This window comes from Musca vetustissima, unplaced genomic scaffold (genome assembly GCF_032173495.1).
Source record: "Musca vetustissima isolate MV318-11 ecotype Yass unplaced genomic scaffold, APGP_CSIRO_Mvet_v1 utg2694, whole genome shotgun sequence".
In the NCBI taxonomy this organism is placed as follows: domain Eukaryota; kingdom Metazoa; phylum Arthropoda; class Insecta; order Diptera; family Muscidae; genus Musca; species Musca vetustissima.
In genome coordinates, this window is record NW_026884399.1 from 30,459 (window position 1) to 57,324 (window position 26,866).

Genomic DNA, 26,866 nt, shown 5'->3' on the forward strand with positions numbered 1-26,866 from the left:
TAGTCTATATTATTGCATTATATTAAGAAATGTGGAACAATATATATTAAAACCAATTTCTATGGGATTGCCTATGCCAAATAAATTTGCCAAATTTTATCCAAATCGAATATAAATGCGATCAATGTTTTGTTTACAATTTAACATCTACAGACCCATTTGCGGTATTTGTGTCTATCTCATTTCCTTTTGCCTGTTACAACAAAGACATAATACCCAGTACCACAGTGTGGTGAAGGGTATAAAAACAGGTTTTGGATTGCCTGTGATAAATTTCTGTTTATTTCAATGAATATAAACATGTATGGGTCAATGCTTTGGAATAGTCTCCATTTAAGGGTACCGACCCATTTGCGGTATTTTGAAGGACCTAGCTTCATTATCCAGCCGAAGCAGCTTTAACTTCTCATATTAAGTTCTCAGAGGGTAGAACACAACCTTCTTAATATTGGCCCATATCTTGAACTAGTACCCATGAAAAGGTCCCGCTTATTATAGTGGTTTAGATTATAGGCCCAGAGTTTTTTATATAAAAATTATTTCCGGCTTAAAAAAATAAATAAAAATTAAAATAAAGTTCAATATTTTAAAATTTTTCTTGCAGTGTATTGATAATTGTTTATATGTTAGGCGAGTGGGTTTAAAACAGATAGCCATATATCACAAAATTGTTGAACTTGCTGTAGTAAAATATGGCCAAAACAACTACTAAAAAATATGAAAACTTTACAGTCGCCCAGTCAAAAGAGAAAATAAAAACAAAACAAAAGCTTTGCCCACTTACCGAGTAAATAACAACAACAACATCAATAGCAGAATATCAATAAGTTGCTACGGAATTGTTGTGGGAGGCATCTAGAATAGATCCAAGATCACTGTCAGCGTTTTTACGACACTCGCGATTCAAGTGAAATGACTATTCAGGGGAGCGAGCACACACGTCAACAACAACATCACTAGCAATTCTCCAAAGCAGAATTTTGACCACAGTCGAGAAAGCTGCGACAGCACCGACCGCAGCCGCTGCAAAAGATAAAATATAGAATGAATATACATATGTATAAAAATATAAACAAAAACTCTTTTGCTATTTTGAAATATAAAACAAGTGTAGAAGAGTCTGAAAATTATTGTAGAGCGCGGTCGAATCCTATTTACCTTATAATAAATGTTCTGACATACATTGAAACTCTTCTCATTTATCCTCCAGCAATTGGTGAAGTGTACATTAAATGTTTCATCGAATATCCAATTTACTGGATAGTATATACATATTTTTGATCACAATACAATTTGATTCAGATTTAGCGATATAGATAGTATTATTTAAGACAGAGTCTTTAAATTGCTACTACTTGCAAATGGGATATATTTGACCCATATTTTGTATTTTGAAGCTTTAAGCGAATTTTTTCAAATTTGTGAACAAGGGAGAGGTACAATATGAGAGCATAGTCATATTCTCTGAGAAGTGGTTTCATTCTATGTCGATTTGAGATGATTGACCTATATAGCATGATGGACCTATAATTAAACTAAGTCTATATACTTATCATAAATATTAGGGTCTGTCATGTTTAGACTACACAGAATTTTCTTTTCGCTTTATATAGAATAGACTAGATTTTCTGACATGCTCAAGGTTTGGTAAAAGTTTTAGGATTTAAAATGTTTGCATCAAATCGGCATTCAATTCGCTTGATATTGTATTAACAAATTTTCAATATGTTGACCATTTGTGGGTAGGTACTAGAAGGAGTGGACCTATAATTCCCATCTTTAAACATTAAAGTGGTTTGGTTAAAATATTCAATTGTGCAACGTTTGGAAGAAATTGGTTACTATCTTCGAGGTTAACTTGCTTACTAGCCCGACGGACGGACGAATGGATGGACATCTGTAAATCGATTTCATATTGACTGTACCGGATTTCATCCAAAGAAGCATGGAGTCTAAAACCAACATCTTGAAGCACATTTTGCCCTTATTAGCCAATTAGCCCAAGGCTAAGTGTATAAAAATTTGCGAGAAATCTCATTAGTTTGCTCGATCAATATACCATCGACTCGAACACGTTGTCTGATACTGCACACTTGAGTCGGATGTTGACAAATTGAGAGGAAAAATTATGTTGTATGCCATTTTCAGATATGTCGTTTTCGATTTGGTCGTCTATGTGATTGTGTATTGTAATATTGTTCTGAACCGAACAATTTTTTGACATTACCCCGATATGTACATTGTAATTGCTTTTTCACTTCGTTAGGATTTTTGGAAGTCAAATCAAATCAAATTATTCATTCTAGGTAATAGATGTATAACATCCATGTATTCGTTTCGGGAATCAGAATTAGGACCTGCACACCAGATATATGATGTCATGACCTTAATAAGCACAGTTGGGGCCGAACCTGTAGTCAATATGACCATTCAAGGGCAAAATTCGTGCTTTTTAAAAATTATGACATCCTCAGTCAATAATTTATACATAAAGTTCTGTCCTTTATTTTATATTGTTTATAAAGACACATCGTTTATAGAGACCGATCTCGCCGGTCCATTGATCGTCGTTATAAACGATTTCGACTGTATATTGTTTTTTATTTCCAAAATAGAAAAGTATTTTGGGCCAGATTTGGCAATGTGTGAGTACGTATATTTATGTATGTATGTAAAGAATTACGTCGACGACAATTTTAGTGACGTTATTGTATTATTGATATTAGGATGTTTTCGTCACGTAAACTTATTAACGTGCCATCGCAATAGTATTCATTCAATTCCCATTTAGTTTACTTTTGTCGAATTATTTAAATTTGTCGTTTGCAATTCTGAGTCATTTACTTCTCTATATCTTTTGTCTAAATACACTCTATTGCAAATGCGCATCATGTCGAATGAGAAACCAAATGAATCGGCTAAGAAGATGTAGGTGTTCTAAACCATCAGCAGATAGAATGAAATCTTTGGATTTTAGTTTTAAATAGTGCGCGAAACGAAACAGTTTCATATTGTTGTGACATTTGAATATCCGATTCCGGTAACGAGATTATTATCAAGAAAAAAATATTTGTAATTTCTAAATAAGTAGATAATTAATTTTCAATAGCGTTTATGTGATTAACTGTGGTCATTCTAAAGTTTGCAAATTGAAATATAAAAAAGTGTAAAATGCAAAAACAACGTTAATAAAAAAAAATTCCACTTTCTCTTGCATATAAACAATTTTGAAAACTAGAAATGAATGCATATCTTACGTCATATTCTATTTATTTTTTTTGTTTATGTTTTGATCGTTTTATTTTCAGTGCCACGGTACGAATGATAAACAATTAGTGATCCGTTTTTAATTATGCTAAACTCAAAAAACACAAATAAATAAGAAATCACGAGTAACAGAGAAAGCGAAACAAATTATAAAAAAATCTCCGCCATGGGTTTCGAAACACCAACACTGAAGCATATCCTGCTGCTGCTAAATTTTATTTTTGCTGTGAGTTTTGTGAATCATCCATCGATAATCACCATCCATCGTCGTCGCTCATTCACTGCATTATTCATTAAATAAAAATATTCACTGTGGATGCATCTGAAATTTATTTTATTTGTAGAATGATAACTGAAATGTGTTGGACAGTGTTGGAATATTGGAGTTGGTTTAATAAGATGGGTAGCCTATTAAAAAAACGAATAGTTTCCCGCAATTTTTTCAAGTTGTGGTTTTTGCACTACTTTAGATGTTTTCTATGTTTAAAAAATATTAAATTAGTTAAAGCACGTAGAATAATACCAGCTGTTATTTTCCCTTAAACATTTTTAACAGAATTTTGACCATCTTGGGTTTAAATATTATATATTTATATATATTTATTATACAAAGGTATTTTTAGATGGTTGTGACCGTAAAATAGATCAATCACTTTTTTATTTAAATGGTCATAACGAACATTCTTTAAAATTCAGTTTCAAGAACTCTTCGTTAAAGTTTTGTAAAAAACCACAACTGATATTTTTATATTCATAGAATATTTTGATTATAAATTCCAATACCATATATAGTAATTGTGAGCTACCAAATTTGGAAAGAAGACATTTTAACAGCATTCCGTGATATGACATAAATTATCTTGAGATTTTGAAGCACGATTTTGGGTGTTTTTGATTTTCTTCCAGTTTCAATGACATGTCACGAATTTCCAAACCTTTAAATATATGATTATTATATATTTTGTGTAAGTAATATGCACAGCTTCACAGTACTATTTATTCAAAGGTAAACATTTGTGCCATCAATTTTATAAAAAAAAAAACATATTTTTCCAGTCAGATTTTTATATCTTTTACCACACTGTGCTACAGGGTACAAGGCATTTGTGCATATGTTTGTAACAAGCGAAAGGTAACGAGAGACAATATTTTTTAACATAGCTGAAGCAGAGGTTCACACCTTTCTAACTCGGGAATTACTTAAATATATGAAAAGAAGTGAATAGTTTTGGGTTAATTGATCTGTCTTTTTCTCGATCTGTCAACTGAATTACATGGGTACCAGCGATCTGTAAGGTTTCGAATGAAAATCCATCTACTAGAACGGCAGGAACTGGCCTTCCAAAAACCCGAAATTTGGCAAGAAATATTTTAGAAATATAGCGGGGTTAATTGAATTTTCTGAGGATTATTTAAAATATACAAATATACATAACTTTAAAAACTTCAGCCGAAGGAGAGATGTACCCAATTTATCTCCAAAATGTTGTGAGCTGGGTCATCCATGGCTCTTAATGGACCACATTGAAATAGGTATAGATTGATGTATTTTTTTTTTTTGGGTGTACACCGAAATCGGATGCGCGTTAAAAGCATAATGATTTTTCGGTTTTACGAGGTTCTGGGTACTTCAAAGCAACATGTAGTACATCTTAGCAGTCAAATGATTTTGAGGATTGCGCGATTTAGGGGCAATTTAAAATGTATGTATCAAAATATAATTTTTTTTAAGAATTATTCCTATTTATAGAACCCCAAAATTTATCGGAAGTGTCTTGCTATAATCCGCAAGGTGAATTCTTATAGTACGTTTAAATTTAAACGGATTTCGTTAACCCAGTGGGATTTCGTTAACCCGTAAAAAGGGAATTTTGAATTTTTGTAAATTTTTCGGTGAAATTTGGATATAAAAAAACAATAACCCTAACATTTTTTCCGAATTTTCTTGTATAAAATTGAAAGATAAATAAATATGATGACAATTTTTCTTCGAACCAAAAACAAATAATTTTCCTCAATATCTTGTTTTGTTGTCGCTGTAATTTACAAACCGCTACACAGTCTTGTGTGATTTTGATATCATTTGATTCATCACGATGTTTAGATTATGTAGATATTTTTATACCCTCCACCTTAGGGTAGAGGGTATATTAATTTTGTCATTCCATCATTCATATTCATTTCCGACCCTCCAAAGTATATATATATATATTCTTTATAAGGATGAAATTCTAAGAGAATCTAGCCATGCCCGTCCGTCTGTTCTAATCACGTTATCTTCTTACGGGTTCTTGAACGCGTTTTTCAACCAAATTCGCTGAAAATTGGTACGTTTGGGTTCTTTTTGGGTACCAAATGTCTGCACTACAAATTATAAATACGGGGCACTTTTTCTGGTAGCCCCTATATACCTCCAATTTGTGGTATTTTGGGGGGTTTAAGCGCGTTTCTAAACCGAATTCGCTGAAATTTGATACAATGGGTTATTAATGGGTACCAAATTTCTTCACTAAAAATTTTAAATATAGGCCAATTTTTTCGGGTAGCAATTATATAAGACACCCACAATTTTGGGGTTCTTGATTTCAACCGAATTCGCTGTAATTTGGTATTTTGTAGTCGCATATGGTAACAAATCTTCCTACCAAAAATTATTAATATTCGCCTTTTTAGGGGTAGCTCCCATATAATCCCCTCCTTATATTAAAATAGTTTATTGATTAGTTCCGTGTGTAGGGGTATTCTACCATATTACAGGGTATAGTCGTTACTCGAAATAGTCAGTTTTACCCTACAAATTATGGAATTCTAAAAATTGGAATTCGGTTGTAATCATTCCGCTTTCTAAGGAAATCGTGATAAAAAACTTAAAATTGACGACAAGCATCTCCCCTATATAATTATACCTCGTGAAGGAAAGGAAAAATTGGCATATGTCGGTCACTAATTAGGCATAGCCATCATATGTAGAATTATCGGTATAGGTTCACTTATTGGTATGTCACCTATATATTCATTTCAATTATCTGCCAGTTCGGCCCGGCCGAACTTAACGCTTTTTCACTTGTTTAAATTAATTTTTAGGTGGATACATGCCATTCATATAATGCAAATAATGACGTAATCTCCTATTTATACCCTTCACCATTGTGTAGTACAGGGTATTATGTCTTTGTACATATGTTTGTAACAGACAAAAGGAAACGAGATAGACACATGGTTTCTTTTGAGAATATGCATAGAATCACTTTCTGAGTCGATTTATGCATGTCCGTCCCTCCGTCTATATGCCGATGTTAAATAGTAAACAAAGTACAGGTCGCATTTATAATCCGAATTGGATGAAATTCAGCCCAAGGACAAACCCTATTGAAATTGGGAAAAATCGGTTCAGATTTAGATATAGCTCTCATACATATTTTCGTCCGATTTAATGTAAATGGTGCTCCAAAGCCCCTATATATCTTTCGATTTGCACGAAATTTGGTACAGCGTAATCAATTAGGTCTAGAATGATGTGTGTCAAATTTCCTGAAAATCGGTTCAGATTTGGATATAGCTCCCATATATATTTTCGTCCGATTTAAGGTAAATGGTGTACCAAAGTCCTTATATATCATTCGATTTGCACGAAATTTAGCATAGCGTACTGAATTAGGTCTAGAATGATGTGTGTTAAGTTCCGTGAAAATCGGTTCAGATTTGGATATAGCTCCCATATATATTTTCGTCCGATTTAAGGTAAATGGTGTACCAAAGTCTCTATATATACATCGATTTGCCCGAAATTTGGCATAGCGTACTGAATTAAGTCTAGAAAAATATGTGTGTTAAATTTTGTGAAAATCGGTTCAGATTTAGATATAGCTCCCATATATATTTTCGTCCGATTTTAGGTAAATAGTGCACCAAAGTCCCTTTATATGCATCAATTTGGACAAAATTTGGCTAAGCGTACTAAGTTGACTCTAAAATGATAAGTGGTGAGTTTCGGGAAAATCAGTTTAGATTTCGACATATCTCCCATATATTATTTCGTCCGATTTTATGTAAATGGTGCACCAAGGTCCCTATATATATCCTTTGATTTGCACAAAATTTGGCATAGCGTACTGAATTAAGTCTAGAAAGATGTGTGTTAATTTTCGTGAAAATCAGTTCAGATTTAGATATAGCTCCCACATATAGATTATATTTTTAACAACGCGGCGTACCGAATAGCGTGTATCAATTTTGCTATAAATCGTTTTCCAAAAATTTTCCCCATGTTACGCAGACGGCTCTAAATCTGCTCCAATGAAATTAAAGTTAGGAAAGGTTGGAGAAGATGGAACATAGACATGCAATTGTTAGGATACCCAAAGTGGTGAAGGGTATCATATAATCGGCCCAGTCCGACTTTACTACTTTCCTTACTGTTTTTTTTTTATTATTTTTTCATACGAAAAAGTTGCACATTTTCGCGATTATTGTAATATATTCACATTTTACGAAGGAAGTCATATATCAACATTTTTGGTCAATAAAATAAATATATCCTATATATTTTTTGTCCGATTTTAAGAAAATGGTGCAAAATTGCGACGTCTCACTATGGGACATGAAACCAATTTTTAGGCAAAAAGTCAATTTTAGGTAGAGGCGATAAAACGATATATATTTCAAATCTGGAGAGTTTAAGTTTTGCATGAGTAGATTTTATAACATTGTGAGTCACGGTTTACAAATGACATGAGGTCTAATTAAAAATTTCATATTTTTGTCAATATATGGTCTGTTCCAGTACTTTTTAAACAGCAAAGCCAGTAAAAGGGATACATTTCAAAATCGCTCTCAGAGTACGAAATAATTTCAAAAGTTCAGGAACGCAAATCTAGTAAATATGCCAAAATTAGATGGCAATACTTTAAAATCAACATAACAGTCAATCAGAAGTTGGCATTCCTGTTTACCATTACTACTTGGACAAATCTTTCGAGTAAAAAGTTTGACGCAATTTTGTTTTGTGTTCTCTTAAATTTGGTTCAATGTCTTACCAGTTTTGTGGGTTCAGGAATGGTTTCCGAAAGGATTGACGTAATGCTACAGCGCAACCACCGGATCTTAATCCGATAGAAAATTTGTTGGCAGATATTTTATAAAGTGGTGTATTTGCTTTGCTGGGGCAATTTTTCTGATTTCATATTGTTATGCAAAAGTAAAAATTTATGACAATTCTAACTACTGTTTAGGAAATACATCACCTGTTCAATTTGTTCTTTCATCTACCACTTATTTTCATTTTCCATCACTATATTCTCTTCTTGACAATTTAATTATTATTTTTTTAGGTTCTTGGCATAATTCTATTCGGATTTGGAATATTTGTACTGGTGAATGCATCGCAAAACAAAACGGTGGTGTATGGCGAGGAGACCACTGTGGATATCGGTGAAAATCTGGCAGGTGGATTAATTGTCGCATTGGGTGTTGCCATTATACTCATTTCCATATTTGGTTGTTTGGCGGCGATACATGAAGCAAAACGAAGACTTCTGATCGTAAGTAAGGAAACTTTAAAACAAAACGAACCCTTCACTGATATTTGCATTTAAATATTTTAAAGTTTATTGTCATATTGTGTGCCATGATTTTGATCCAATTGCTATTGTCCAGTATGGCATCTCAGGGTACGCGTGACGGATTGGCTGGATCTGTGAAAAAGGGTTTCGAAGATTTGTGGGTCGAAGAGCAAAAAGAACCTGGTGCATTGGCCTACTACGAGAAATGGGTAAAATAAATAAAACAAAATCATGGGTGGTATGGCAATTTTAAACAATTTTCTATTGTTTTTATTTCAGCTGCATTGTTGTGGTGTGAACGGTACCGCCGACTATGCTGCCATCCAACATGCTATTCCGAAAAGTTGTTGTGAAGAAGAACATTGCACCAACGCGGACAGTTACTTTACAGTGGGTTGTGAAGACCAATTCAACAAATATTTGTCTCAAAAAATGTTAACATTCAATATTGTCAATTGTCTACTTATTATGACTGAGGTAAGGCGATTTGAAATTGTGAATTCCAAATCCATTTTAATTATAATTATTTGTTTGTTTTCTTCAGATTGCAGCTGCAGTCTTCGGTTGGCTACTTTTCAGCAATTTGAAAAACGAAAGCCGTCGATCGAATTTAACATGGATATAATGAAATAGTTATTAATATTTATATATAATTAAGAATTGTTGTATTATTTTAACAAAAATATTTTTTATAACTGATAATATAGAGATCTGTAATAAATGGGATGTTGTATTATAACTCAAAATTACTGAAGAACATAGAAAATTGAAAGAGTCGTTTTGAGAATTACCTGAGATCAATTGCGTAATCATATAATCGAAATAAGTTTTTTTTTAATTCAAAATTCATGTTTAAATTAAGAATACAAACCAACCATTTGGCAACCATTTGCTACCCGAAAATTTATTCGTACTCCACGTCAATTTTACAAAGCAAACGTGCGTAAATTGTAAATTGCATTAAATGCATTTGAAATGGTTTTTTATTTTCTTCGAATTAAAAATCGAGATAAGTCCCAATACAAAAGAAAATTGGTGCTGAAAAACGTGGAACTATCCAAAAATTACGCAATGAAGGACAATCTTTGCGTGAATTTACTGACTATTGGTGGAAGTCACTCTTCTATCAATGTTCTATTGTATGTCTGTTAAAATTACTGCATTATTGTCAATTTTTTACGAAATTGAGACAGACTGATGTAAATTCTGTAGCCAGTATTTTTCCTTAACTACCAGCCCTCCAAGTTATGGGGAGGTGACTATTTTTTTCGTTGCTTTTTGATTGTAGGAGGGGTTTTCCGAGTGTAGGAAAACGCCTCAACCCATTTTTGTAGTTCTTTCGGGTGAACTCGTGGTACAAATCAGCTCACTATTTCAACGGATGATGAAAGTAGTTACCTCAGGTGACACCGCGGGAGCTCAGTGTCCACAATTGAGATGAAAGAGGGACCAAGATAAGCATCGGCTTTGTCATGTTAAAGCTAATCAGAGCCGTTGCTTGGTATCTATCATCCCGTACGTCACCCATTTTTTAGATTCTTTTAAAAAATACCAGAGAATATTTCAGCAAAAAAATTCATGAAGATACCGTGCGCAAAAATGTAAAACCATAAATTTAGAGGTACCGTTATATGGGGGGCTACGTAAAAAAATTGGACAAATATCGATATTTTAGGCGGGGAAATTTGGTACGCAATTAGAACACAACATACCAAATTACAGTCAATTTTATTGAAAAAACTTGTCCAAAATCCTCAAGACCCGCATATTTTGGGGTTACCTTTATATGTGGGCTACCCAAAAAAGTGGATAGTTGGTAATAATTTTCAACATTCTTTCAAATTTTGAGCTATTTTGCTAATATCATAGCTGCTATTCTTCCTTTATGTCATGTATCTATTCCATAAAGATCTAATCCCGAAAAATATTGGAAACACATGTCTGTCGGGGGTAAATATTCATTCAAATTAAGAATTTTTTAATGCAAATAAAGGTTGTCGTCTGTGTATAGCATTATTTAAAATCTTAAAATAGTGCAATTGTGCTTCACAAAGACGTTATAAATTAAAATTGAATTGAATGTTGACAAAATATTAATAATTTCGTTTTGAAGTCTAACAAAATTTTGTATGTATGTATAGGTTTCCAAATATGATTTCACAACAAACTATGATCACAGCAAACCTAATACTCAGCTGTCCATACTGTAAAACCTTGCATAGGTCTTGATTAAAAGTTGATTTGCAGAACAAGTGGTAAAATTACTAGTGCCTTGAAAATGCTCGTATACATTTTGTACTATTACTTTTGGTTTGTATTTTCTTCGTTTTCGTTCCATTCTAATACACATTTATTGCGGCATAAATACATCATTTTAATATGCCTTCGAAAAACAAACATTCTTTCGTCAAACTGAAAAATAATTCTACTTTAATGTTCGCCCCACAAAAATCTCTGTTGGTGAAATTTACTTGATTTTTTGGATAATAAATGTTTGTGTACGCGTGTGTGTGTGTTTGGGTGTTTTTGTTTAGTGTGTCGGTCGGTCGGTCTGTCTGACTGAGTGTATGCAAGTGTGCGTCGGAATGGTGTGAATGATATTCAACATTTCACCATTGACGTGTGATGTTGTTCTCAATTGAAAAACTACAACAAACACAAGTGCCGGAAAATTCGTGTCAATATAAAACACAGCATTTTCCCTACCAAACATGCACACTCACACACACACACACACACGAACGCCTATACTCAAATGTCAAATTTCCATGCTATATAGTTCCTATTGTTGCTCTGCTTACATTCGTGGTGATGAGAAATTGTAATTGTGGTGAATTCCGGGTGCTATGCTCGCACTCACACACACCGTTGCACAAAAAAGCATCTTTCGTCAGTGGCAGATGAGCCTGCATAAGATGCCTCTCGTAGCTTTTCACCTCAGTAACACTTGTTCCTTAAGACAAAGGTGGTCGTGGAAAATAGTCGAGCGGGTAAAACGAGCGTAGCGAACGGCATGAGGAAATTTCTTTAAAAGCGAACGAACGAGCTACCGCGTGTATAGTAGCAGTGTGCCTTCAGCATAAACAAACAAACCCGACCCAAACAAACCAGATAAGGAGGGAACAGCGAAGAGGGGCGGCGGACACACTGACTGAGAAACGGACAGACAGACTCCTCGGTATCGGCCACAGTATATGGTTTAGTGTTTATTTTCAGATTTTTCAGAAAATCTGATTCTGAAAGCAAACAGCATCACAAGAATTTTTTTTGAAATTTTCTTCTCTTGGGTACGGTACACATGGCATAATGTTTTGATGTATTTGGGGGAACACGTTCCACCGTTCCGTTCTGATTCGGTTTATTTTGTTTATATCATTTGTTATTGCTGGTGTTTTTGTGTCTAAGAATTTTTGAAAAATGATTTTGTCGAACGTTGTCATGTATCTAAATTTTGATTATAATTTGGCCCACAATTATTGTTTGCTGAATTGAAATTCATGCATCCTGCCATTTTTTGGTTTATGTAACAAAATTAGGATTTGAATGCACGACAGACCGACCGAACGACAGACATACAAAACTGACTATTGTTTGGCTAAAACGTTTTGTTGGTTTGTTTTCATAGCTTTCTTCTCTTTTTCGGTGGGCTTTGTGTGCGTGTGTGTGTCTGTGTTTCAGTTGAATTCCGTGACTGGGTTGATTCAAGGAAACTGCCGTAAAGATGAAAATGTCATTCTCAATTCCTGTCTGGAAGTATGCTCTGCTGACCTTGAGCACTTTATTGTCGGTAAGTAAAGCAACGACAATGGCAACAACAACAGCAATAACCTCAAACAAATCAAGTTTACTAACTAGGTCTCTGAGAGTGTTCCATAAAAATGTGGAGCATCAACAAAAAAATCAATGTCATCAGCAAATATTGTCATTTTGGTGTCGAAGTAAAGAAGACGGAGGCCAAACTAGTCGAACAATAACAATTGTAAAGTGACCCTGAATTTTAACATGCACGAGGATGTACAACACATTACATTATATACGTGTACACTAATACGGACATAAATACTCGTATATATTAGACGAGCACATGTCCTTATGTACTTGACTCTCACTCTTGTCCATGTGCGTTACCTGCAAAAAAGAAAGCGAAAACAGAACACAAACTAAAAATAAACCGAGAAGCAGGTCAATTTGGAATTCTTATTTAACGTTCCGGAGGTTGTTTATACGTTATTCATATAAGGTGCCAGATTTTATTATATGAAGTGTGTGCATGTCTGTCTGTGTAACGAATACGTCAACATTTGCAAACAAAACAACACGTTTCAAAATAAATAACTGGAAAAGGTAGCATTCCCTTGTTGTATAGTACAACAGTTGCTGTAGTTGAAAATTAATTGAGTTTTTTAAAAAGTTGTAAAATGAAATATAGTTATTTATTTAAAGCGATATTAGTGATATTCTATTTACTTGGACTTATTCAAAAAAATATTATTTTCGATTTTAATATAAATTAATCTTTAGCTTTCATCTTTAGAATTTTGATTGCTAGGCAATGTAATACACAAATTCTTAGTGTTTGTATTTTGTGAGCGAATAGTTCGCTACAAATGTGTATGGAGTTAATTTTGGAGATTCGTACTATAAGTGTACGAAAAGTACTAAACGTATATTAATGGCTATTGAGTGAAAGACTTAGCATGAATCATGAATCCATAGGGTTAAAATAGAGATACGGTATTGACAATGAATATTCTGTGGACAATACCTTACAAAAAAAATACCTTATAAAAATAAAAAAAACTAAGGAAATAATTAGAACCAGTGTTGAGATCCGAAATTACAGTCTTCAGACTAATGTCTAACTTTACAATTTGTATGGGAATTTCGAAAAATATCCCATAAAAATTTAAAATGTCGTTAATTTTATTATTTATTTCTCTTTCGAGATAAGTAAATCATCGAAGTTGCAATAACAAGGAAAGCCAGAGAGATACTACATTTTCACCATTATGAGTGAAGTTGCGCAATTGGTTAAGCGGTGTTTTGGGGATTTGGTACAGGTTTTTCAATCGAATTGACTGTAGTTTTGTATTTTGGGTTCTCATTACATAACACATCTCCGTACTAAAAATTATTTATAGTGACCCAAGTTTCAATGTAGCCCTCATATAAGGTACCCCCAATATTCGGTTTCAACCGAATTGACTGTAATTTGGTATTCTGAGTTCTATTGTATAACAGTTTGAGTGTAGCCCCTACGTCGACTTTAAGACTTTTCGATTTTTACCGCTGACCAAAAAGTCGATTTGCAGACTTTTCGATTTTTGCCTTTGACTAAAAAGTAGACTTTCGATCTTTCGATTTTGTTAAACCAGTTCAACATCGATTTTCGAATTTTACCGACTAATGCAAATTCGACTAAAAATTTATTTTTTTTAAGTAATTGTTATCAACAGATAAAATAACATTCTAGAATATGTAATTTTTGAGTAATTTGGGCTTTGAGATAATTAACCAAGTATTTATAAAGAAGATCGAAAGTCGACTTTGCGATTTCCACAAAAGATCAAAAGTCGACTTCGAATTTTAGACTTTTCAATACAAAAAGTCGATTAATCGATTAGTCGAAAGTCGATTTACTTATCCCTAGTAGCCCCCATAAAACAGTAGCTCTTCATGTCTGTATTAAAATGATTTCACTACCGGATATGATCAATATTGGTTTGGTTTTATTTGGATATTTAGCAATTTCGGAATATTGGATTTACTACGAATGCAACATTTTCTATATTAAGAATAATATTTAGGAAGTTGTTTTGAAACTGCTGGGAAAGCATCATATATTTTTTGTGGCTTATTTTGTGACAGTTTCATAGCAGTGATCTGCCAGAACTAAAATTATATTTCATGGTTTACCCTGCTATTGCTTCTTGCTGTCATTAGGCGAGACTAATTACCATACTTGTATCCATCCATCCTTATTTTTCATATAATGTAAATAAATTAGAAAATTATTAAATAATTAGATTTTTGTATGTTCAAACTTTCAAATTAAGTCAAATTCTATTATAAACGGTATTTCAAAATCCAAAAAAAAAAAAAAAAAAAAAAAAAAAAAATGAAAAGAAAAACGGGAGTTATCGTTCTGTGTTTCATTGTATACCAATGTGTTTTTATAGAAATCAATGTAATTTAATAATATTTTTTTCACAAAACAATATTTATTCTTCACATTATTTTACTATTTGGTTAAGGTGTTGCATCCTGATGTTCCATCTCACATCAATACTCGTACGTATGTTTGTGTACAAAATCAAACATAAAAATGTTCTGATTCGCTTTGTGGATTAAAATTTAATTTATCGTTTGTTTTTTTCATTTTAATTGTACAAATATTTAACTCGGCTATATTTTACATGGGCTCAGTATAGAAGTATAAATAGATCCAGAAATAAAGTAATATAAAATTCACATTCATTTGTACATTCATATTTGTGCATGAGCCTCGTCATGGCGATGGTAAACAAAACATGAATTTATTTTAACTGCACACATCAGAATTTATGATTTTGCAAGACGAGTAAAATATACTGTATATAATGATGACCTGTGTGAGCTCAAAGAAAATATTAAAATGGGTAATAACGACTGTAATTTTACATTGGGATTCTAGAACAGCTTCGAATATGAGCTAAAATTATTTCTTTCAAAAAGTTGTGTGTACTCTCTATAATTTGATGCTTTGTGGAGGAGACAGCGAAAGTAGTTTGGTAAATATATTACACAGAAAAAAAAGCCACCCCGAAATTTTTGATTAAAAGCTTCATCAGCGTTCAACAAAAAGATGTCGATAACATATTTCAAACGTAGTCGGAAATGTTTATCAAACACCAACAATTCACAAAAAAACCATCAACAAACGAGTTTGACCAAAAAAATTATTAAATTTGTTGGACAATTTTTAATAATTTTTTTTGTAATATGCCATATTATTTTTTATTACGTTATTACAAAGTACTTTGTTGAATAGATTGTAAAAGATGGATAACAAATAAAAGTTTTTATTCGGTATAGAGCTACACATTTAGTTTAAAGCCGTTAAAATACTGAAAATTTTGAGGTATTTTTGTGGGAGAGCTGTAATAATAAGGGTAAAAATCGGCAATTGCTGTTTAAAAGGTTTTGTATCGTACTACAAGAAATTTAATTTGAAATAATAATAATTTGATAAACAAGATTGTCAATATGAAAAATATTTTATCGATTAACAAAATAAAATTAAACAAAATTTTTAATATATATGAGAATTGCTTTATCAAAATATTCGAATGGGATTACAATTTTTTTTATCGGCGATTGTAAATATGAACATTATTTTTATCGTCGAAAAATCAATCAAATTTTAATTGGATTTTTGAATTTTTTTATCAAATGGTTACAATTTTTTTTCTGTGTATGAATTATTAGCCTATGTGAGCTATCGCTAAGAAACTCCAAAGTGTATGGACTTATGCGTTATTTCAGTATTTCGAATTTCATCGTAGGATTTAATTTTAATTATTACACATAATATAAATATATGTTTGTTTTTATACCCTCCACCATAATTTTGTCATTCCGTTTGTAACTCATCGAAATATTCATTTCCGACCCTCTAAAGTATATATATTCTTGATCAGGGTGAAATTCTAAGACGTCCGTCTGTCCGTCTGTTGCAATCACGCTATCTTCTAAAGAAATTGAGATAGGGTACTGAAATTTTGCATAGGGTTGTCTTTTGTCTGCAGGCAGGTCAAGTTCGAAGATGGGATATATCGGTCCACGTTTAGGCATAGCTCCCATATAAGGGTACCCGCCAAATTTTGGTATTTTAGGGTTCTTGAGGGCGTTTTTCAGCCGAATTCGCTGAAATTTGGTACATTGGATACTAAATGTCTCCACAAAAAATAATAAGTATAGGTCCATATTTTCTGGTAGCCCCCATATAACGGTACCTTCTAATATCCAGTATTTCGGGAGTTTTGGTCGAATTTTTCCACCGAATTTACTGTAATTTATTATTTTGAGTTCTTAATAGGTACCAAGTCTCTCTAATTTTTTCGGTTAGTCCCCATATAAGGGTACCCCCAATTTTCGTTATTTTGGGGTTATTGAGAGCGTTTTTCAGCCGAATTCGCTGAAATGTGCTACATTGAGTTCTTATTGAGTCCTAAATGTCTCCACAAAAAATTATAAATATAGGTCCACTTTTTCTGGTAGCTCCCATATAACGGTACCTCCCAATTTTCAGTATTTTGCGGGTTTTGATCGTATTTTTCCGCCGAATTAGCTGTTATTTGAGTTTGGTTCTAAGACTCTATTGTAATCATTTCACCTTTGGAGGATAGCGAGATAAAAAAAATTAGAACGTAAGGTTCGATAATGAACTATAGCCGCATTTAGACCTAGCCCCTGTGTGGAGGTTTCAGAAGGAGTGTATCGGTCCTCTTCCCCATCTTCGAATTTGAATTATCAATTAAAAATTTCTGAAATTTGTATTATGGTTTACATTATGGTTTACATAATCCGTGTTTAGACATGTATATATAGGTCCACATGTAGGTATAGGTCCACTTTTTGGTATGTTCCCCATATTTTCATTTCTAGTACCTGTCAGTATATCTATGGTGGAGGGTATCCAAAGTTCGGCCCGGCCGAACTTAACGCCTTTTCACTTGTTAATTTTAATAATTATAATAGCCACCTTTATGTAATGTATTCTCTAATTTTTGCAATATAAAGCAATTGCCCGACATTTGAACTAGTTTTATAAACGACGTTAATTTCGACTAAGTTCGAACAATTTTTTTTTATGAGGCGACAACCTGCAAACTATCTGTAATAATATGAACCCGATTATGACAATATTCTACGAAATGGTGGTGTAATTGGTGCAATGATATTCCGATTTTCGATTGAACTTTGAATGAAGTATTATTACATTGTGCAAAGTTTGAATTAAAGCGGTTATTCCCTTCACGCGATTCAGCCAGTCTGACAAAGATACGGATATTTATAAATCGACTCCAAGTTGTCTGAAACGGTCCAAAGTAATATATCAATTAAGCTGATTTTTCCCTTGGCAAAGTGTATAAACTGACAATTTGGAGTTCAGAATAACCCACATACCATAGTGAAATTCGATAATATGGGGACAGTCCTTAACACGCGAAACAAATGATTTAACTAGTAAAGTCGGACGGGGACGACTATATGATACCCTTTACCACTTTGGGTATATTCAAGAAATGTATCTTAACAGACCTCGCAACGCATTTTTTTAGGACCATTGTGTCTATATGTAAACCGAAATTTGCTGAAATTTGGTACAATGGTCTCTTATTGGGTATCAAATGTCTAGAAATTATAATTATCTCCACTTTTTGGTGTCAATCGAACAAACATGAATGTTTGGTGCACCATTCACATAAAATCGGACGAATATATATATATATATATATATACATATATATATAAAAATCTGAATCAATGTCGTCCAAACTTACCAGGCGTTATTGCAGACCCATTTCGATACGTTGCGGATAATGTTGTGTTACTTAATGTTACTTAAAATTGGTTGAAAAAAATAATAGGTGCTATATTAAAATTTACACCAATTTCAACAAAACTTGGCACATGTTAGGCTATTCTAACTTCAAAGTGTTGTGCAAAATTTCGTACCAATCGGCCTATATTTGACTTTTTGGTGGACCATTTGATAAAAATCGGACGAAAATATATATGGGAGCTATATCTAAATCTGAACCGATTTTCTACAATTTCAATAGGGTTAGTCCTTGAGGCAAATAAATGATCTGTGCCAAATTTTAAATGCGACCTGCACTTTGTTTACAATTTAGCTTGGACAAACACACAGACGGACAGACATGCATAAATCGACTCAGAAAGTGATTCTATGCATATTCTTAAAAGGAACCATAGGTCTATCTTGTTTCCTTTTACCTGTTACAAACATATGCACAGAGACTAAAGGGTATAAAAATGGGGAAAAATAAAAAAAATAATAATTTATCATTTTTAAATAATTACAGGTTATTCGGTTTGAAAAACGGTTTGAAAGGGTACCGGTATATGGGGGCTGCCAAAAGTATTGGACCAATATTGATAATTTTTAACGGAAAGATTTAGCCAATCTTATCGAAAAACTTGTTCAAAATCCTCAACATCTGGAGATTTGAGTGCTACCTCAAAAAAATGGACGAATATTGATTTTTAACTGCATTCATTTGAAATTAACTGTAATTCATTTGGAAACCCGTTATATGCGGACTATTCCTAAACATGGTCCGATATAGCTCATTATCGATCTTGACCTGCCTGCAGACAAAATACAACACTATCAATTCATTTACAGGACAGGACAGACAGATGGACATATGTAAATCGTCATTTTACGCTTATCAAGAAGGGTCGGAAATTATTGTTTCGATGAGTTACCCTCCTCGATTAACATACCCTCCATTCTGTGGTGGAGGTTATAAAAACGTATGAGTATTGTAAATGTCCTATAAATATTAATTATACGACATTCTCGTTCATTATTTGATAGAGTAGAGAGTATTTGTTTTTCAAAAAATTCTATGTTTATACCCTACACAACTATGTTGTCAGGGTATTATAGCTTTGTGCAGCCCCAAAAGTTTGTAATATTGGTCCTAGACCCACTTTTAAGTATACCGATCGTCATATCTCGACTAGCTAACTCGATCTAGACATGTGTGTCCGTCCGTCTGTCCATTATAATTTGTAAACACGATACAGGCCACAGTTATGAACCATGTGGGATTTACACTTAAATATTTACAGGTACTTACGTATTCATACAGTATTTAGTAACCCATTACCACACTAGAGGGCGGAAATATATAGCTGCTCGCTCGCTTTTCGATGATGATCTAGGTATGGTCGAGGACAGCGCCTATAATTTTCGTTGATGATCAGATAATAATATTGGGATAAAGTGGACCGAAAACTTATTTTTGGTGTTTTTCGAGTCGATCTCTAGGCCGAACATCACAATTGAAAGCCGAACATCACAACACAACCCACCGTGAAGGCAATCTAGACAAGTAATTAGAAGGGCTGTACTGAATATTAGTCATATTCGGAAAAATGTCTGTGTAAGGAAGAGGTACTGTTGACCTCTATTCGGGCAAGAGGGTGCAAATATCACGAAATATTGCCCAGGCTCGGAAAAAACATCAGCAGATAGAGTTCCGTGGTAGTTGTGTATGGTATCATATGGTCGGCCCCGTCCGACTATACTGCTCCGCTCACTGGTTTTAATTATATTAACGCTTAGCAGGTGAATTTTCTTCCATTTCCGATAATTTACGTGATATATTCTTAATCAAAAAGTTTCAGAATTATTGGAAGTATATATATATATATATATATATATATGCATAATAAAAAAAGGAGTTTGCTATTTCTATCTTAAAATAAAAAAATCATACATGAAGATTGAAGATATTCTCATACTTTTTTTCTCCATTTTTGCAATTGTTACGTGCACAACTCTTTTATATTAGTTTGGTAAAAACCCGATAATGCTGGTAACATATATTCATAGTGATTTTCTTTTTCTTATTGATTGAATTGAATTGACATGCAGATAAAAGTTCTGATATCTGGGATAGTTCCAAGACTTTACTTACATATAGAAATCTATTATGCATCTAGCTTAATAGATATCTATGTACATAGATATATTTATATACGTAATATGAATTTGTATACGCGTTTGAGATGTCTTTGTGCCAAATATTATTTTATAGATATGCCACAAAATTTAAATTGCATTTTTCAATCTCTGCTCTCTTTGAGATTTTTGGCTAATTAATGAATAAATTTACTACAAGCATTTCATTTTCATTTTCTTTTTCCACACTCGTTACAGATGCTGTGCGTGGTGCTGATATCGGTTGGTGTCATTACTCTCGGCGGTGCTGGCTCGCCATTGGGAGCCTACACCGCCAGTCTGCTGGGTTGTCTGGTGTTTGCTCTCTGTACCATGGGCTGCTTTGCGGCACTGCGAGAATCACATTTGTTGTCAATGGTGGTAAGTATTTGGCAGGCTATTTATAATGCATTTCTCGCTACAAATGACGAACTCGGTATTGCATTGAGGAAGAATGACAGAAATATTATTACAAATTAGGGTATTTAACAGAGTTCATTGATTTCTTAAAAACTAATTGGAACATAATATGTAAGTGATTTGTAATATATAGTGATTGGAAATTCTTACTAACCTCTACTAAATTTGGATTTAGGATCATTGGTGGGGTGTATGATTGAACTATGTAGAAAGTTTTGGAAATACCTACTAATGTGTACTAAATGGTACTAAATTTGGATTTGGGTGAACCGATGGATTGGGTTTTGAAAATTCGTACTAATATATTTGGTACAATTTAAATTTTGGGTGAACCACCAATAGAGCTGGAATCCTGAAATTTGGTCTTAGTGTCACAGTTGGGAGTAGGATTGGGCTATGTAAAACGTTGTGGAAACCTTACTAGTGTGTACAAAATGGTACCAAATTTGGATTTAGATGAACCGATAGAAATGGAATATTGAAATTTGCAGTAAAGATCACTGTAGGGATGTTGGATTGGGGTATGTGCACTAAATTACACTAAATTTGGTACAATTTGGATTTAAAATGAACCGAAAGAGGTTAAATCCTTAAATTGGGTAATCAAATTTCCATTAAATAGCATGATGTAGGTAGTAATGGGCATTTTTAGGTATGTGTACTAAAGGGTACTAAATTTGATATTATTAGATGAACCGATAGAGCTGAAATACTGAGATTTGGAATTAAGATTGGAGTGTTTTGGAAATTCGTACTTATGATTGTTAAAGTAGGTAATTATGGGAGTTTATATTAATGTGTACTAACTGGTTAAAAATTTAATTTGGGTGAACCTACATTTGAAATTTCGAAATAAGTATTACAAGAGTACAAGGGGTAATAAATGATATCAAATTTAGTATAGAGCTAGATTTCTGATGCGGTCAGAATTGTTGTGTAGAGTTGAGCTATGGAGGTTCTTTTGAAAAAACGTACTATAAAAGAACATACTAAAATTTTAATTATGGTCGGTATTGGGTTTTAAATAATTCCCACATTAGCTAACGATGTAGCACGAATATACGAGTAGGAAAATGAAATTAATCGGGAAGAAATTGAAATTTGGCTAAAACTAAATGATTAAAAATTATTTGTCTACAATGGTTATATTCCACAATTTAAATAAGTGTGAATATCAAAATCTTATCATTTGTAATAGTAATATTCATATTATGAGTATTTTAAATTCATTTGCATTCAATTAGAATATTTGTTTTATAATTCAAATTTGGATATCATATTTATGCATCTACTTTTACAGTTTGTGGGTCTTGGCGTTTTCACAATAGTCTGTGAGACAATATTTATGATTGCCTTTGCTGTAATGAAGGATGATTTCATGGAAATGACAAAACAACGCGTCGAAGATACCTGGCAGCAGGAGTTAGTGAAACCTGGCTCTATGTTGGATGTGCAAATACAAGTAAGTGCAATGACACACACAAAACTAAATACAAATCTTAAGTGGAGAATTATTAAATCCATTATTTATTGGCAACAAATTGAGCTACATCTTCTCTTATGAAATATAATTAATCGGTAATGTTTATAAATGTTTTAAATCATTTTGCTTTATTTTATTTACAGTACGAATGCTGTGGCCTAAAAGGTCAACAGGACTACTTAGATAAGGGTGATAAACTGCCTTCCAGTTGCTGTTATTTGGGCGACTGTTCCGATAGTGATAATATATTTCCTAAAGGCTGTGAAGTGATGTCAATCAAATTCATCGACTCTCAGAGTGACAATTTAATATTATCTTTGGTTGGCCTAGTGGCTTTCGAGGTAAGCGTGTTGACTTCTCAATCTGAATCTCAATTTTATATGAATTATTTGTTTTCTCTTTTCAAGGCCCTTGGCATTATATCGGCTTACTATTTGGGAAAAGCTGTACAGACACGCGGTGTTAAATCGGAGCAGGCTGTTATGGAATAAACTTTGTTATCGCGATCGATGCAAATCTTGTTGAAACTTAAAATTGTTATCATAATTTTTACGTTAAGAAGAGTAAATTGTCTCATTGTAAGAGACCTGTAGTTTCCAAGGTTTATAGATTCAATTCTTAATTATGTTTCAAAGTTTATAAAATACAATTTTTTAATACTACTATTACATTGTGATGATTTTTTGTTCAATTCAGTATGGATGATAGTATTCGAATTAAACAACGACTTGAAATTAAATTATTGACTGTTGTTTTTGACAAGTTCGTTAGTTATATTTGATTGTAATTCATATTGATTATATATATTATTAGATGGGCAACTGTTCATAATATTATTATCCACTAAGGTAAAGACCAAAGTGGGAAGAGGCAGACTATTCTATATCCTACACAATGTATAAGCCACTCATATTGTAATCTATATATGTATATAAAAGGATATATGTATCTTCGATATATCTATATGTAAAAGGGAAATTGGTAATCACACCGTTATAACCCATGAACGGCGGTGATACGTGCCAATTTAGAATGTTATTTGGTCTGAGTAGGAAAATATCTAAAAACTCGGGATTTACTTAAGTATATGAAAAAGTTAAAAGTTTTGGGTTAATTGATCTGTCGTTGCAAACTTTACATAATATTGACCTCCAAACTTTATTTGGGTGGAAGCTGTATCTACTTTAACCTCCAAACTTTATTTGGGTGGAAGCTGTATCTGCTTTAATGTATAAAATGTGTAAATACAGGTTGAGGCGAACCAGATTCTTTATGTTCTCGTGAAATACTTCAGTACTTCCGGGAAACCGCATGGCCATCAAATGATTTTGAGGATTACGCGATTACGAATTACACAAAAGACGTGATTATTTTTATATATGCCAATTTTTCGGTGAAATTGGGGTAAAATAGACGAATAATCCGAACATTTGTTTCTGAAATTTCTTGTAAAAACTAAAAAACTAATATGATGACATTATTTCTTCGAACCAAAAACAAATATTTTTTCTCAATATCTTGTTTTGTTGTCGCCGTGAATTACAAACAGTAAAAAAGACTTGTGATTTTGATATAATTTGATTCATCATAATGTTTAGATTATGTAGATATTTTTAAATTAATTTTTAGATTGATACATGTCATTAATATAATGAAAATATTGACGTTATCTCCTATATTTTTACTACTTTTCTCATATTTCGCGAAAATATGCAACATTTTTGCAATTTTTGTAATATATTCATATTCATATTTTACGAAGGAAGTCATATATAAACGTTAACCAGTGAGCGGAGCAGTATAGTCGGACGGGGCCGACCATACGATACCCTACACAACTACCACGAACTCTAACTTTCTGAGGATGTTTATTCCGAGTCTGAGTAATATTTCGTGATATTTGCCCCCTCTTGTCCGATTAGAGGTTAACAACACCTCTTTCTTACTCTTTTCGAATATTCAGTACATCCCATCATCATCATCATCCCAACATTTTAATCTGATCATCACCGAAAATTGTAGGCGTTGTTCTTGACTATAACTGGAACTTCATGAAAAATTTCAAAGCCATCAGCGCGATATTTCTCCCTCTAATGTGGTAATGGGTTACTAAATAATATCTGAATACGTAAGCACCAGTAGATATTTGGCTGCAACTCCCACATCTGAGTAGATACATCACTATATTTGGTATCAATTTAAAGGCCAACCACTCCTCTTGGATATGCTATCAACTCCTGGGGTCTACATCCTCCAGGAGTAAATATATATGCCATAGAATACAAATTTTGTAATTTTTCACACAAAAGTCAGGGTCCATTTGACCCGCTAAATATTGACCGATCTTTATCAAAACATGCATGCTTATTCTGTGGCCCGATCCCCTTCTCCGTGCAAAAATTCGCGGTGTTTGGGCCATAATTGCGGCCATTGGAGCGACCAGAAAAACCGACAAAAATTTAGTATTTGGTCCATTTCATCCCCTAAATATTATCCGATCTTTTCCAAATATATTATCTACATGCAAAATTTCGTGAAGATTTCCACTGTGGCCTGTATCGTGTTTACATTATAATGGACAGACGGACGGACACACATGTCTATATCGACTCAGCTAGTCGAGATATGACGATCGGTATACTTAAAGGTGGGTCTAGGACCAATATTTCGCGGCGTTACAAACATTTGGGGCTGCACAAAGCTATAATACCCTGACAACATAGTTGTGTAGGGTATAATAATACAATAAAAGGCGTAATTTTAAGATTTTTTCTAATGCCCAAAATTAAAACCTCGATAACTTTTGAGCGCATCAACCAAAAATTTGATCGCGAACGAATTTGGTGTCAAGACATTTTTCTCTATATATGTACCAAAAATCATTGATCAAATCAATACACTATATATATGTATATATATATATATATATATATTTACACTGGCGGTCAGAACTAAATCAAATAAAATTGCAAGTTTAATAAATCTGGTACTTCATTCACTTAAAAAAAAACCAGTAAGGAAAGTAGTAAAGTCGGACGGGGCCGACTATATGATACCCTTCACCACTATGGGTATATTAAACAGGACTATTAACATGAAATTGGATGAAATAAGATATGTGATATTTATCTAAATATGAATATACCTAGATCTATCCATAAAGTATGTAAATCGACTTCAAACAAATATAAATAGGTCATCCGTTGGGCTATGTCTGTACTTCTAGAAAACGCAACTACGTAATTTTATGCTCAATTTTGTACGTTGTGCAAACTTTGATGTCAATCTGACTAACATGAGGAGTTTGATGCCCAATTTACGGGCGAAAATATATATGGAAGCTCTATCCAAATATTAAGCGATTTCAAACAAACTTGTCACAGGTTAGATTATACTAATTTCAGAACGTTTTGTTCCTATCAGCCTATTGGATCCTTGGTGCGTCAATTACTTATAATCAATCTATAATAAAAGGGAGCTATATCTAAATCTGGACCGATTTTCAGTACGTTATGCCAAATTTCGTGCAAATCGAAAGATATATAGAGACTTTGGTGAACCATTTACATGAAATCGGACGAAACTATATATGGGAGCTATATAGAAATCTGGACCGGTTTTCTCGAAACTTGGCAGACATCATTCTAGACTCAATTCAGTACGTTATGCCAAATTTCGTGCAAATCGAAGGATATATAGCGACTTTGATGTACCATTTACATGAAATCGGACGAAACTATATATGGGAGCTATATAGAAATCTGGACCGGTTTTCTCGAAACTTGGCAGACATCATTCTAGACTCAATTCAGTACGTTATGCCAAATTTCGTTCAAATAGAAGGATATTTAGCGACTTTATTGCACCATTGACATTAACTTGGACGAAACTATAAATGGGAGCTATATCTAAATCTGGACCGATTTTCACGAAAAAAGCCAGACATCACTCTAGGCTCAATTCAGTACGTTATGCCAAATTTCGTGCAAATCGAAAAATATATAGCGACTTTGGTGCATCATTTACATGAAATCGGACGAAACTATATATGGAAGCTATATCGAAATCTGGACCGATTTTCTCGAAACTTGGCAGACATCATTCTAGACTCAATTCAGTACGTTATGCCAAATTTCGTGCAAATCGAAGGATATATAGCGACTTTGATGTACCATTTACATGAAATCGGACGAAACTATATATGGGAGCTATATCTAAATCTGAACTGATTTTCAAGAAATTTTACACACATCATTCTAGACCCAGTTTAGTACGCTGTGCCGAATTCCGGCAAATGGAAGGATATTTAGGGAATTTGGTATACCATTTACATTAAATCGGGCGAACATATATATGGGAGCTATATCTAAATCTGAACCGATTTTCAGGAGACTT

The 26,866-nt window shown here is 33.2% G+C and overlaps 2 protein-coding genes and 1 long non-coding RNA gene across 3 annotated transcripts; all 3 read left to right on the forward strand.

Annotated features, from left to right (window-relative positions):
• The first annotated feature begins 3,417 nt into the window (after positions 1–3,417).
• Positions 3,418–9,453, forward strand: LOC133331384 (tetraspanin-9). The gene is made up of 5 exons (XM_061539780.1): positions 3,418–3,493; positions 8,598–8,807; positions 8,873–9,037; positions 9,108–9,305; positions 9,373–9,453. Exons 1-5 carry the CDS (start codon positions 3,434–3,436, stop codon positions 9,451–9,453), a joined length of 714 nt encoding a protein of 237 aa, XP_061395764.1. The 5' UTR covers positions 3,418–3,433.
• Positions 9,454–11,768: 2,315 nt separating this feature from the next.
• LOC133331388 (uncharacterized) lies at positions 11,769–20,906 on the forward strand. Its single transcript, XR_009754382.1, has 3 exons — positions 11,769–11,818; positions 12,507–12,615; positions 20,788–20,906. It is a non-coding gene; the product is annotated as an uncharacterized LOC133331388 (long non-coding RNA).
• Positions 20,907–20,943: 37 nt separating this feature from the next.
• LOC133331398 (uncharacterized) lies at positions 20,944–23,139 on the forward strand. Its single transcript, XM_061539791.1, has 4 exons — positions 20,944–20,949; positions 22,289–22,450; positions 22,615–22,812; positions 22,879–23,139. Exons 1-4 carry the CDS (start codon positions 20,944–20,946, stop codon positions 22,960–22,962), a joined length of 450 nt encoding a protein of 149 aa, XP_061395775.1. The 3' UTR covers positions 22,963–23,139.
• Positions 23,140–26,866: the final 3,727 nt, after the last annotated feature.